General features: G+C 40.1%; 1 protein-coding gene across 1 annotated transcript in view; it reads left to right on the top strand.

The window, feature by feature from the left end:
* Nucleotides 1-354: 354 nt before the first annotated feature.
* The window catches only part of cntn5 (contactin 5), a 50,994-nt gene continuing 36,636 nt past the window's right edge, over nt 355-14,712 (top strand). The window contains exons 1-4 of the mRNA XM_041939936.1: nt 355-523; nt 4,955-5,078; nt 5,189-5,364; nt 11,620-11,715. Of these exons, the coding sequence (XP_041795870.1) occupies nt 370-523; nt 4,955-5,078; nt 5,189-5,364; nt 11,620-11,715 (550 nt within the window). The 5' untranslated portion in view covers nt 355-369. The remainder of the gene's footprint in view (nt 524-4,954; nt 5,079-5,188; nt 5,365-11,619; nt 11,716-14,712) is intronic.

The raw sequence follows: 14,712 nt of genomic DNA, 5'->3' as shown, positions 1-14,712 counted from the left end.
GTGTGCAGGTGGGCGGGGGAGGTCAGGTGATGACAGGAACACAGAGGGAGAGTTAGCATGTGGCGAAGTTAGAGGGCAGATTGAGAATATGCAACTACAATCAGGTTGGTGTGAAGAGTGCTGTGTATAAACAAACAAGAGGAATTCAGATTTTTTAGACCAGAAAGTTAGCATTTGCATAATTCTTTCCCTCCATTTGGACCTTGATATAAGAAGCTCTTCCAGATATTTATCTAATACACCATTCTTCTTTATCACCTATTTCGCTGAAAGCCATGACAGTTATATGATGTAACTCTTCCCTTCTTTTTTCCAGACTTCGCGAGAGCTGTTGCAGCACGGCCGATATCATATGCAGCAGTATTACGAATGAAAGCAGACAGCTCGTCAGTGCTCAGCTCGCGCAGCAGACCTCGACAACACCACAGTGGTGGGCTGGTGACTCCTGACTGGCCTGCTTTCTCCAGTCACCCCCTGTCAGCCCTGAGTCTGCTCAGCTCTCAGGAGGACTACAGGAGTGAAGGTAAAACTAATGGTGCAGTCAAACCTACAGTTTGTTTGCTCTTGTCTGAACCAGAATGGAAAAGTTTTGCTTTTGATTTGTTAAAGTTCACATCCTGACTTACAAACCGTCCGTAAAAGTCAACCTCACAAATAGCTTATTAATAGTGGAATTTGCAAACTTGTTTTCCTGCATAGATTTGCAGCCTAAGACAAGGATAATGAAGACTTCTTGGCATTATTTACCTGCTGTGGCGTTCATTAGTTAGAAAAAACTGAATATGATTAACTGAAAGATGTTATTGCTGGCTATCAAATGTCATCATCTGCCTCCTTCTGCCAAGAGAGCTTTGCATTTTGTGTAATTTCCACTGACAGTCTTGGATTATATTCTCATTTCTGACCAACAGCCTTGTTATCGCTTCATGAAGGACAGAGACCTGAGTTTTCACGTAGTCTCGAGGTGAACCAGAAGAGCCAGATGAGCTCAGGTTGTTCTCACCTGCCATAATGAAACAAAGTAAAAGGGTAGACTCTGCAGAGTTTGAATAAACCTCTCCAAACATGATTGTGTGACTGCACTCTGCTGTCTCTGCACCAATCTGCCATATCTGCTCACACTTTATGTGTGAAGGCTTCCTGTCTGTTTAGATTTGTGCTGGAAATGAATCTCACCTATCCATCATCACTGTGCATGGTCTGCAGTGGCCGGGGTTATGCCCTTTGTGAAATTGAAGTGGGATCATGGCAATATCCAACTGTCTCTGTGTTCCTGTCAGCATAGAAGCTGTAGATATGATGGATATCTTCGTCAAAAGGGAAGATTTAATATCCCAAACACAGCATTGGAACATAAAGTCATAAATCTACGTGGGTCACTTCCTGACTTCTTCAGGAAACAATGACACATTGATGCTTTGATATGTAATTAATCACATCATGCTTGTTGCTTCTGGAGTGTTTAATTAATAGAAATCCGAAGTTGCTGCTGAATTAGTGAAAGGATGGCACACACAGGGAGCAACGAGCATTAAAAGCAGGCGGTAAACAGGAATCACAAACTTTATTTTTCGGCCTTATCTTCCTGCCTTTTTTACTTTTTGACGGCATTATCACTGGGTAGCTATAAAATGACTTACATCTCTATAACCAAGGTGAGAGTAATGCCTCTCCATTGTCAGTGGTGACAAGAGCATTATACCATTGCACTGGATTGATGTTCAGTGGATGAAATGGATGCCAGAAAGTAATACACCTTTCGGGGCTTAAAGGGGATATTGCTTTTTGGCTCTGTGACTGACAGATGGCCATGGCACTTGAAGTTGAGTGATTTAAACAACTTCTATGCTTGTGTATGAGTTTGTATTTTATACACGCATGCGAGCGCACACACACACACACACACACAGACCATATGTCCCTAAGCACTGAAACCTGGCTTTTTCATCCAACTGTTTCATGTTCTTAAATGGCCACAAATGTAGTGAATGTGGCTCCAGTAGTTCAGCAATAATTAAGCAACTAGGTGTTCTAAAAAAAGAAAATAGTAATTAAATTAATTTCAGGACACCTCTGATTGCACTGTCATACTTTTCCCACAGCGAATCAGCAATGGAAATCAGATGTTTTTGCTTCAATTGTCCATTTATTATGACATCAATCTAATCCACGGCTAGTTTCACCTGTCATGTGAATCAGAAAGCATAGCCTCTTTATGGCTCTCTGCAGTAAACTATATATTGTTTATTGATTTAGATCACGTTCAACTGTAAAGCAGAACTACAGTGCAGTCAGCAAAGACAATTACATTCTTTGTGGCTCTGTGCTCCATCACACCGGACTTCAAATGAAACAATAACTTTGAGGTTAAAGTGTGAACTCGCAGCGTTAATTTGAAGGTGTTTGTCACAGACGCATCAGATGAACGTTGTGGACACGTATTCCTTTTTACGCTTCGTCAGCTGATTTAAAGGGACAGAAATTAATTGGAAAATTTAACTTAAACTTGAAGTCACCATATTTAATGAAATACGCTGTAATTCTTCTTCTTCGTGGCTTCCTGTAGTCAGTAACCCACAGACATCAGCAGGAACTTTATTTTTACTTGTTCCTTGTTTAAAATGAAACTCAGTGCCAGAAGCATACAGAAGCGGACATCATGGTCCGCTCCACAAGGAAAATGGAGACAGGTGGAGCAGACTGGTATTATTGGATATCTATAAGGATGGATGGACAGAGAGCGGTGTAAAGGAAAATCTAGTGAGATCTAGTGCCATTTTTTAGCACTGCGGGTTCTGAAGTGCTTTGCTTTATATGCACTGCAAGGTTTGCAACTTAATATTGATTCATTTTCCTCCACTGATTAGAGTCTTATTATAAAAGCTTTTATTTCCCTGTAGAGCAGTAAATTGCTGACAGAGGATTGGTGAGATTATACATACCCTGAGAAAAAAAGCCACGATTCTTTTTTTGTTATCAGATCATTCCTAAATAGTGACAAGCGCTCAAGACTGGTGACGCGTATTGTTGTAGTATTTATGTACCAGATCAAATGTAACGCCACCCAACCGTACACGCTCAATATAATGATGTCTATTCAAACACACAGCGTGATTATCAACAACTATCTGTTTACTAGCTTTACCTTCTTCATGAATCCATTATCTCATAGAGAAATGATTCTTCTGTACAACGCTGGAAAGACTCAGCTGTCTTTTGTAGTCTGGTGCAATACACCTAGAACACCCTCAAGAATAAGTTCACCAATTCTGTGTTAACAGAAGAATAGATCAAAGAGTAGAGCACTCTGAAGGAACAGAAGAGCACTGCAACAGCGACTGTCACGCAGGAATAATATGTCAGCAAGCATATCCATATGTGGGCGAATTTGTGCCGAGGAGAGTTCAAATCTTGCACGAGAGCCGCTTTAAATTAACAACAGGAGCACCTGAGATCAAGAAACAGTGTCATATCTCGACTGTGGCAGTGTGAGGAGGTGCAGTGTTTTTAGTTTTAGTTTCTTCTGTCCTAATGATTCTGTAAAACATATTTTAATGATGTGTTTACACTTCTGACAGTCATGTTTTACACATATTAATGTAAGTCATTGAAGGCGTCAGTGGTTTGTATAGCTCTCCTCATTCACCTGACAGTGGCAGGATTAAACTTCGTCCAAACATTACCATTAAAACCTATTTTATTAGGAGCTCTGATTCCAGTGTGCAGGTACTTCTTCCCTTTTCGTAGCCGTGCTTGTTGCCTAGTAAACCTGAAGGCCCCATAGTGCACCGAAACCTTCCAGACACAAAAACGACAAAAGCGCTTTGCACCAAATGATGCGCCAAATGTCACGTGGATTTTTGTTAATGTGTAACACTTTGCTAAGAATAATTTGCTTAATTTGCCTATTTATTTGATTAACTGATAGAGTCTTGAATTTACTCACAATAGGTAGTGTTGAGTGTATAGAATACAACCAAAAAGAGCCAAAACTATAAAGCATACAGACAGAATTTTAATGTTGAACCGTATTGAATTGGATTTGAAGACAAGTTCATTTGAAATAAGCTCTTGTTATCTTGTAGATACAATATTTTGTCTGTTTTATTACATTCGTTTGTATGTTGCAGTTGAGTAATAACATATTAAAGCCCAAAGATAAGACCTGCTTTCAGTAAGTGTTTGTTGCCAACAAATTACCCATGTTGCCGTTTTTTATGGATAACATTTTTACCATAAACTTGTTTTATTTCAAGTAATTTTGCTTGCAGAGCTTGTTAGAGAAATAGAGGCCTGCCACAGACTATTAGGAGGATTGTAAACAATGTTGGAGGACTGACAGAAAAAGGAAAGACTGTGTAGTTGTAGCATTCCTTCCCTGACAAATAAGAAACCAGACAGCTTTCCAGCTGTAGGGTGGTGAAAATTATACCGTAAAAGGTCAGAAATCGATCAGTGAGAAGAGACGATAAATAGCACCAACAGTTCATTACAAACGTTATCACTCATCCTAAGTGGTTGTATACCAGTGATACCATTATCATTATGTGCTTTGTGTGCTTATTACTATAAATGTTTTTATTTACCAAATGATTAATGTCCAACCAGCCTCCAGGCTTCAGGATAACTGGGATGACTTCCTCGTGTTGAACAACCACATCAGTTAAACAATATATCACAATAGTGTCATCACCTGTCCAAAAAATCTGCAGTCTGCTGCAGGATGCCATGCTAGTTAATGCTACAGTCCATTTTGCTGTTTGTGATTCAGTCACACTATGCAGCTGCACACCTTCCTTGTCTCTTGTTTCCTATAACAGAGGTTAGTAGGAAAGATGTGCTTGCACTAACCAAACTGGGGAGTAATAGAAAAAGTAATTGGCTGTTAAAGTGAGTGGCGCTCATGTTGTGATAATTGCAATCATCCTTGTGTTTGTCTCTTTTTTTCTCATAGAAAGTGAAGAGTTTGGGCCTGTTTTTATCCAGGAGCCAGATGATATCATTTTTCCTTTGGATTCTGATGAAAAGAAGGTGGTGATGCACTGCGAAGCACGAGGGAATCCACCACCCAAATACAGGTATGACATATATTTGTCTGTCTCCTACCTGCAGTCCTACTTTCACAGCTCATTGGCTTTTTGTTCACCACAAATATATTAAAATCTCCTGTTCTTCCTATGTTTTGCAGTTGGTACATCAATCGGACAGAAGTAGATGCAGAGACAGATTATCGCTACAGCTTAATTGATGGAAACTTAATTATTACCAATGCAAGTGAGATCACTGACTATGGGAGGTACCAGTGTAAAGCAGAGAACAGCTTTGGGACCCTCCTAAGTCGAGACGCTCTTTTACAGTTTGCATGTGAGTAGACTTTTTGATTTATTTCAAGCATCTTTATAATTCTACACACACAAGGTCTAATGATATATTTGATGTACTCTGTGCAGCAGCATGAAGCTCTGTGTGTCTGTGTTGGGAAAAGGTGCATTTTCATCTGTCAGATTTAGAGAGGTGAAGAATATGACTCTCATATGAAGCAAATAATTAGCTTCTAGCCCTTTATCTTACTGAGTCAAAATAAACCTGTTTGCTTGCGGGGGTAAATAAACACTACGCTGTCTACAGTAAGCTTTTGTTGCTGAGTTTGGCTCCCAGCGGCTCCATCTGATACTGCTGAGTTGCTCCGCTAACAGGGTTTGTGCCCTCAAATGCCATGTCTCAATGGTAAATGAGAGCAAAAAGCACATTTCTTCCCCCAGTAATCCCTGGACTAACTCCAAAACATTATCACAGACTAAGGCAGCACACACGGAGAGACCAGGGGCACAATGCTCAGAGGAAAATGCATTGTTGCTTTTCTCTACAGTTTCCTCGGAAGCAATGACCATAATAGCCTTATTGGCATGTCTGCGGGGAGATTACCGGTCTCACTCGCTGAGCTTTTGCTGGAAAGTATAGTACATGGTCTCATGTGTTGTTATGGGGACTTACAGTTATTACAGGAATTACTCAGGAAACAAATGGTTAGATTATCCTGAAAGTATATAAACGGTAAAAAAAAAGCTCATAAAAGCACTATTTTCTGCAGGCCAACAGACATTTTTTGTTGTTTTTGTTTGTTTTTTACTCTTTTTTTGCTTCATATATATTAGAGTGGTCAAAAAAGAAAATCAGAAGACCTTTCATAATTACTTATAAGCCAGACTGCACTGGCAGGCAGACATGCCCAGATGGTAAAGCACAGACAAGCTTCAAAGAAGTGCTGCTAGTTTCTGAGGGACAGAAGCTGCACCTCGGCATGTACTGTCCAGATCTTTTCCTCCCCGTCTCTCCCCTTCGTGTCAAGTCAGTATGTGAAGAAAATCCGCTTTTTTTTCTTTCCTGAACTCGCCTGAAAATGAGCAGTGTAACGTGTAGGCACTCATTTATTAGCCTAAGCTTCAAGCTGAGACATGTGGAGCTATTTTTAGTTTTGCATGAATACTGTGCATTTGCTTGACACTGTGTTATCCATCAGATTCAGAGTGATGATTTGTAAGATTCCAGCAGTATTTTGCCAAAGTTTTGTTTCTGTGGAATCATGGCAGTGTTTTCTCTTGTTTCCGTTGGACCTGTCACATCTTTATCTGTAGGATGACTACAGTTCTGTCCCACTTGAACCAAAGCTAAGTGAATGATAGATGTGTCATATAGTGCAAATGGTTGTGCAGATTTGCACTAGAGCACACTTTCACTGTTTTACTGTATTTAAATGGTTAAAGGTCAGACATAATGAATATTTTGAATTAAATGGAAACACCATCAAGGCTTTTTGTCTTCTCTTCAATTTCAAATCAGTTCCTTTTTTCACAATTTACTCCCTATACATATTTGCATCTGTTTCATTTGACTAATTATAACTCACCCAGTGTGTGCTTTGGCAGAAATTGAAGTCTTAAAGCATACTGAGGCAAGCAGTGGGCGTTTTTGGCCTTATGTTTGGTTGACAGGCAGGTGTGTCAGCTGAGTTGATGTCCACTTGTTTGTCACACATCAGCGTCAGCCAAGATACCTTTGCACAAAATTGGATTTTCCAGTCGCAGTAACAGACAGGTCAGTCAGTATCCTGTTGTTTGGGCCTTGGCATGGCGCAGTGTGGAAAGATGCAGCACAGACACGCTGTGCCCAGTTTAGTTAAAAAAGCTTATAATTGAATAAAATTCTATCATTATTATTCAACTATTGTTGGCGAATAACAGCAGTCCCTTCTAGTGCAGTACAGTGAAGCATATTTTCTCTGGCCTGGGGGTTTGGAGCCACGGCCTGAAAATATCACTCATTGAATAAACATGTGTGGCTATTTCACTTGTGCTATTGAGTCAGCAGCAAATCCCACATCTCACCAACTCTTGTTGTGGTGAGACCTGAAGAACTGGTTAAATGTGCATGTGGGAGAATTAATAGTTCTTTGTAGAAATAGTTTATGCATAGTATCATCATACAGCGAAGTAAAGGAAACACTGGAACAATTATTTGTACTGTTTGTGAGTGTAGTTTAAATATCAAGTGTTACATATTTTGTTCATTAGTGCATCAAGCTGCCTTAATAATGCTGTAAATAAGCTGAACTGAGTTCAATAGATGTTGCTGCCTCCTGAGCTTTGCTAAGCTAAACTAGCCAAATTTAAATTTAATTTTATTCGTGGCTGTTTAGCGTCTGAAGCTACAGATTTGTGTGACTCTCTCTTCAACTTCATGCGGCACAAATATTCAACAGCATCAATGTGTTATAGTGCCGTACTCAGTCCACATTTCTTAAAAGGCGACCCTTCAAAAGGCTGGCCACAGAAACAAAGAGAGGTGCCCTGCAGCACGCATTTGGATGCAGAACCTTCCCTCTCTCTTTCAGCATAACAAATGGTGGATATTTATCACTCAGCGTGGAGCTCAACTTCTTCTACCCTTTTTCATGTTGGCACTGCACATTTTCATGCATTGACACAGTTGTCGACTGCTTTCACTCATTCAGATACACGACACATAAGCCGAGTGTTTTAACGAAGTAGTTACATGCTTTTATGTGTTGTCATTTCTCTAAATAGAACGGTCAACGTAATCCTCTTGTGTTACACAATCAGTGTACATTGAGACATCACATACAGCATTTCATTTCAGCTCTGTTTTGAGATCAGGGACGTTGTTCTCCCAATTACAAACCACCTGCTGTAAGTTCAAGCAGAGCACGCTAAATCCTTGAATGAATTTTGCGGGGTCCGGCAAAGGTTGAAATTAATGTGGCCATGCAGCGCTCCACTGTACCCTCTGGTCCAGAGGGTTGTTAAGTCAAGCTGGCGAAGTGAACACGGCTCTGTTTCATGCAGGGAATCAGGGAAGAGGCAGAGTGGACCAGCCAGAGTGCATGAGGAAAGGTTCAGTCAAGGCTCTCTATATTCTATCCACTGGTCTTGTACTCTGCTCCAAAGATGTTTCAGTAGGATGCTTTTTTCTCTCTTTGTTTTGAAATTCTGAGCTGCTGAACTCACACTTGGGCTGTTTTTCAGCCGTGACTTTGAAGGCAGCAGGCAGAAAGGAGGCCTCTGATCTTTCTCCCCAAAGACTTCTTCCCTCTCGGCAGACGTGATTCTGGCTGAGGCTCAGGTATCGAGCCGCTCTGAGCGGTACAGTAGTAATGAAATTAACAGGATGCTTTGACTTGAGCATTGGAAGACACACACACACACACACACACACACATACACACACACACACACACACACACACACACTTAATGTTGTACAAATCTGAAATGATCAGTCGTTAATGCCCGTTGATTGAATTCATACTGATCTTGAAATAACTAATTTGCATTGAGCACCTGCTCGTGTTCTTGCTGCTCATTTCATCACTGCATGTCTGGATTTTAAACATTTATGTGGACATATGTTGACTTGTAATTTTGGAGGATGCTTTAATGGCCGTGCTGTTTTTACATGATCAAAATGTCATTAATATTGATTCGCTTACATAATTGTAGTTTGCAAAGGGAAATGATAGGTCAGTGAAAGCCTCATCTCCTGGTTCCAGAACATGTAAATGCTTCTAACATTGATGTCTTATTTTGAATGGCTGAAACACCAGCTGGGTTTTTGTTTCTTTCCTTTTTGCCATCATTGCTCTGATGCTTCTATTCTGCACTTGCAGCTATCAGAACTGGAGGAATATGTAGGTGGCTCTTTGATTTTTTTTTCTTTTTTCTTTCTCGGTTATAGTGTCTATTACTGCTAATCATGACTTATTTATGTCAAACAAGCAGTGCTGCTGTAGCCTGAAATATAAATGTGTAATTTCTCATGTGCCTGGAGATGATTCGCAGGAAAGACCTCACCCATTGTTTTCAACAGCAAGTGTGAGGGGTCTCTAAAACCGAGTGTACTGTACTGTAGGTTGAATTGTTATCATTCTACAGCAGCTGACTGGTATCAAAGTGGAAACACATAAAGATGAAAATTACATTCAGTATTCATGAACCTAGGCAAGCCATCTCAGAAGACTTGTGTTTCCACATATGTAGCCCGGCTGAATACTTGAAGGTATTTACAGAAACACATAAACTCACAACTGGGTCATGCCATGTACAACAATCATGTTGCCGGTCAGTAATTACTGTTGTCGTACTTCAGCGGTTAGATGTAGAAACCATTGGTCAGTGTGTTTGCTCATTCATTCATTGAAGTCCTCTGTATCAATTGGTGAAAAAGCTATTTAGCTGCCTTTACCTATTGTCTCTTTGCTCGTTAAAGCTGCAGCAGAGAACATTGATAGCTTGTGACTTATGTTTGAATTCAAAAGGAAAGAGAAGTAGAAGGGAGCCATGCTGACAAAAATAGACGGGGCGATGACAGCTGCTGGTGAATCATTAGTGAACATTGTGACAATCGGTGGCTCTCCACTCCAATACTCTGGTGACAAGTTGTTGGCACAAATACATCAACACTAGTCTCACAGCAAATGGGCCAACATGATGGCGACCGAGTTTCACTAGCACAGTGGTCTAAGACAAGAATAAAAAAAAAATGGCAAGTCAGCGTAAAAACACAGGCAAACCAGCAGCCTCTGCTCTGAGCAGAGGCACCTAACATTGAACTGAAGGTCCCATCTGCGGAAAATCAATTTAGGGTTAAAGGTTCAATCACTCACAGTTAATTTTGAATAACGTCGGGAGCCAAGAGAATGTTTCTACAGTCTTCTGCATTTGCACACAGTCTGGAGCTGATAGGCTGTCTGTTCAGGGCTGCATCTGCCTCATTTTAAGCACAGGAAGTGGTCAGCATGGCGCATTGATTTGTGGTGTGAATTGAATGCTTGCAGATCCATGTTTTATGACAGGCAGCTCTCCTGGCTGATTCTGCTGTGAAAGTGCAGCAGAACACATCAAATATTTACTCTTCCTCTTTTCTTTTTTGACATAGCTGAGCTGTTCCTGCTCACCGTTGTCTTGCCAGTGTTTTTTTTTTAATTGTTCAAATTAACCTTTAATTTTGTACATTTGTTTACGTTTAGCTATTTTGAAGAAATGATGATGTGACCGGCACAGAAAGTGAAATGTGGCTCAGTGCTTTATGAGGAGGAAAAGGAGACCATGCTGATGTTTTGAAAAATAAAGAAACACATGCTGACAGGAAATTGACTTTGTGCTACACTTTAAGATGGAGGCCGTGAACTATGATCATTATTAAATGTGCCAGAAATTTAGACGAAATGCAGGTTTCACAAGTCACTCGGAGGCATAATTATCCAACAGTTCCAGGGTAATGGTAAACACTGCCCCTCAAAGTGATGAAATGAAAGTGGTGGAGACACAGAGACCCGCCCTGGGTCAGCAGCCTGTCGCTTGATTTCCACACTTTGGCATCGCTTCGACCAGAAATGGTTTGAGAAAGCTGCAGTTCTGGGATTTGAGATTAAACCTGCTGTGCTTTACTTCCACAGAAAAACAAATCAGTAAAAACAAAAACTGCCACATTAGTACATTCAAAATGCTGTCAAAGAAAGGAGTTTTAGAAAAGTCTATATCATATTAGAGATGATTTAATTTAACAATTTATCCACTTCAGTTCTAGCGTAGATTCAATAATTCTTGCGAGCAGCGTGACAGCTCGCCGATGTTAACCGAGCAAACATCTAAACTTCATTCAGTCAGCAGTTATTCTCCTCTCAGCCATACACTGAGACACCGGCTCAAAGAATGGCTTATTTTCAAGGTTCCTTTCCTCCTTCTTCTTGTAAACCGTTTAATGCTGTTTACGTTGGCTCTTTGAACCATGATGATGATCTTTGCCAAACCTGAACCAAGTAGCTGTGCTTGCTTAACCTCAGCCGTCGCTAAGCCACAAACATAATGATGTGTGAGCACATGATCGAACCCGAAGCACCACCTCCGCCAATCAAACAATGGACGAAAGCCACCATTTCAGAATTCACATCTGTTAACGCATTAGTGTTCCTCAATCGCATAAAGAAGTTGAAGGCTGGCTGTCAGGGATAAAATAAACTTTCTTGCCCTTCAAGCTAACACATAAATATGTATTTTTTTTTTTATTGTTTACCGAGAAGGACTGTCTTTGTGTGCTGTTCCAGATCTCGGTGCTTTCAGTGGAAAGACCAGAGGAGGGGTTTCTGTTCGTGAAGGCCAAGGTGTGGTGCTCATGTGTACCCCTCCTCCTCATTCATCAGGTAAGAGATTAAACCGTCAGTCGCAGACAGAAGAAAAACATCTCTGCTGCTTATGACATTTTCAATAAACTCATCACTATTCATCACAATTCCTATGACAACAAGTAATGTTATGTTATTTCTGTGCGAAGGTGAATGATTGTTCCCATTATTTTTTTATTTTCTGCATTGTATTTTGATGCTTGGCTCTTGTACCCGTCCATCTCGTATCCATCCGAATTCAAATGGCGTGATAAGTTATGGCGACAGCAGAGCCAGAGCGCAGATTCTCAGAGATCAAATTTGCTGGATCATTAGAAATGAAAAGAAATGTTACACAGCCAATTATTTCACATAGGCAGAGCATAGACACTGCTGTTTGATGGCATATCTTGAATATGCCTCTCTGCAGTTGTCCTCTAATGTAAGCTCTTATGTGAGCCATGAATCATCCAGGCTTTCTGTTTGCATCAGCCCTGTCGTACCGCTGCACTGCACCCGTGGGATCGCTTTCCAAGTGCTCTCCAGCACCCGCTTCCATTTGTGGATCCCATTTTGAATGACTCGATAGCGACCAGAGAGTCCGTGACAGAATAGCTGATTTAAAAAAAGGAGGCAATTAATGATTAACGGCTCCTAATGATTGACAGATTAAAGTGTAGCCCAGATGTGCAGATGTGCAGGAGTTCTCCATTGATCACAGTGCAGATGTTGCCTTTGCTCCAGGTGTATGTCATTTTTCACGCTGCATTAACAGGTCACACCGCCTTACATAAATGCGTTTATTTATCCACCGTGGTTTTCTCCTGAATGGCTAAAAGTGTGACTGACATAACATTAGAGCCAGACTCTGGAGATGATGTTACGGAGTGAGATCAGTTTAATGGAAATAGTGATTTTCTGTCATTTGGGGTTTGTTACAGTCTTGCTGCTATAAGCTGTAAAATTGGCCCAGGTTTCAGTCATGATCACAAACTATAAGACCCTCATGTTACATTGCTTGTATTATTGTAGATTGACTGACTGGATCAATACAGAATATTTGATATAAATAATCACTCAGTTGTTCAGAGTGCAATTCAGAATGATGAGATTATAACCTCAGTATCAAAAGTCTGCTGCAGAGGCTCGTTTTAATACTTTGATCCTTCTTGTGTTTGTTGTCTGAATGAAGTCGCTAAATTAATTGTGACAGAGGTTGTCAAATCAGCACTTATGAACCAAAGACGGTAAACAAATAAGAAAAGACATAAAAGATCAGATCTACAAAGTGACACTTAAAAGGAAACTGTGATCAAAGGTTTCGGATGGTTTCCGATTCCCTTTCGCTCCATTTCTGTGGTGGAAAAGTTCAAAGTGGAACCACAGTGAAATCCAAAGTACTTGATAAGGCAAACTGGGTAAATATTGTTATAAGAAAATATCTTACAAGCTGAAACAGTCCCTCAACTAAACCTGTAAACAATGTGCCTCTCAGCTTTAACTGCTATACAAACGGTGGTCGTATAATGATCGTACTACAGTCAGAGAGTTCAGGTTGCTTAAGACAGATAGGCTATTACACTGTTGGAGTATTTACTTCTTAGATTTTGGCAGGCCAGCCTCAACAGGCTGCCGAGCCTTTATTTTGATGCTTATTTTTCACGTTTACAGATCATGCTCAAATACACAGCACATGTAAGATTCTAATTTATTTCTTCAACATTGCTGACGAGAAATGAAAAACGATCTCCAACCACTAAAATAATTTAAAACGGTGCCACAGCCATAGAATTTGCTCGTGTGATGAATGCCTTGGTGTGTCAGAGCGTGTCGCAATTGAAATTCAGATTGTGTAGGGAGTGTTAAACAATGTTTGGGTTAAATTGGTTGTGATTCAGAGACATTAAAATGCCACTTGAATTAGATAGGTCTCATGACTGAACATAACTTGAAATCACTGAGATGTGAAAAGTTTATTATTTTCCATTTCATGGCTTTGAGCACTTGTGCTTCGGTAAATAATGTTTTACCTTTATGAAGCTTAAGTCAGCTGACGTCTGAAAAAACCTGTTGAACCTCAGGTGTGCTTGATGATGCTAATTGTTTGCTGCAAAGATTGTTGTCATTTATGCTGTATTACATGTTAAATCAGCAACATATGTTGAGTATTAAGTCCATTTTCTGTTTTAAGATAAAAGATAAACTATTAATCCATAGCTGGGGAAGTTCTGTAAATTCGATTATCGAGTACAGTCAGTCTGTCTGTGTTGTAGCTCAGTCTGGATTACAACCACGTGCCTCATTCCTGCTTCCTCTCGTTGTCAAGTCCTCTCGGTAGATTAAGCAAATGATGCTGCAAGTGCAAACTAATCTGCTGACATGCAACATTGGAAAAGAGACCTCTCTTTCATTCGGTTTTCTGCAGTTTTATTGCAGCCACTAACTTTGAGTGTTGAACTGAGTTCAAATTTTTCAGATCTGAGCATCTTTGAATCAGCAGTTATTCATTATTTACCAAGATGACATTGATAGTATGAAGATCATAGAGCAGACAGAACAGACAGACTACGGATGCATAATCAAAAAGTTGTTCGACAACATGGAATAGATTCATTTGTCCCTGAGTTTGACGGTGATCTTTTTTTTAATAATGATGGATGTTGCTGTGTGGAAGTTTGTACAATAGACACAAATCAAACAGCATGCTGTCAGAGTATGTTCATCACAGTCACATGTCCGTCCTTACATCCATCCATTTTATTACCAACTTACACCTGTTCAGGTCACTTTGCCAACTCTTTGTTCCTCTTTTTTACACTTTTTTTCCTGCAAACCCACATATTCTGCTCTAAGAAACTGTGTAATCTTTCTTTTTGAACAATTTAATTTGTATATCAGCATGCACTGTAAAGAATACTAAACACATAAGCTGCCAAGTCTGCCAAGGATCGGGCTTTATATCCTACACTATCGCGCCCTGTTGTTCATGAATAAAATATAAAAGATTCAACCTAGATGCAAATAGCTTCATATTCT

The sequence above is a fragment of the Chelmon rostratus genome, chromosome 7, assembly GCF_017976325.1.
Source record: "Chelmon rostratus isolate fCheRos1 chromosome 7, fCheRos1.pri, whole genome shotgun sequence".
In the NCBI taxonomy this organism is placed as follows: domain Eukaryota; kingdom Metazoa; phylum Chordata; class Actinopteri; order Chaetodontiformes; family Chaetodontidae; genus Chelmon; species Chelmon rostratus.
Note: the sequence above shows the minus strand (reverse complement) of the source record. Positions and strands in the feature narration are given on the sequence as shown.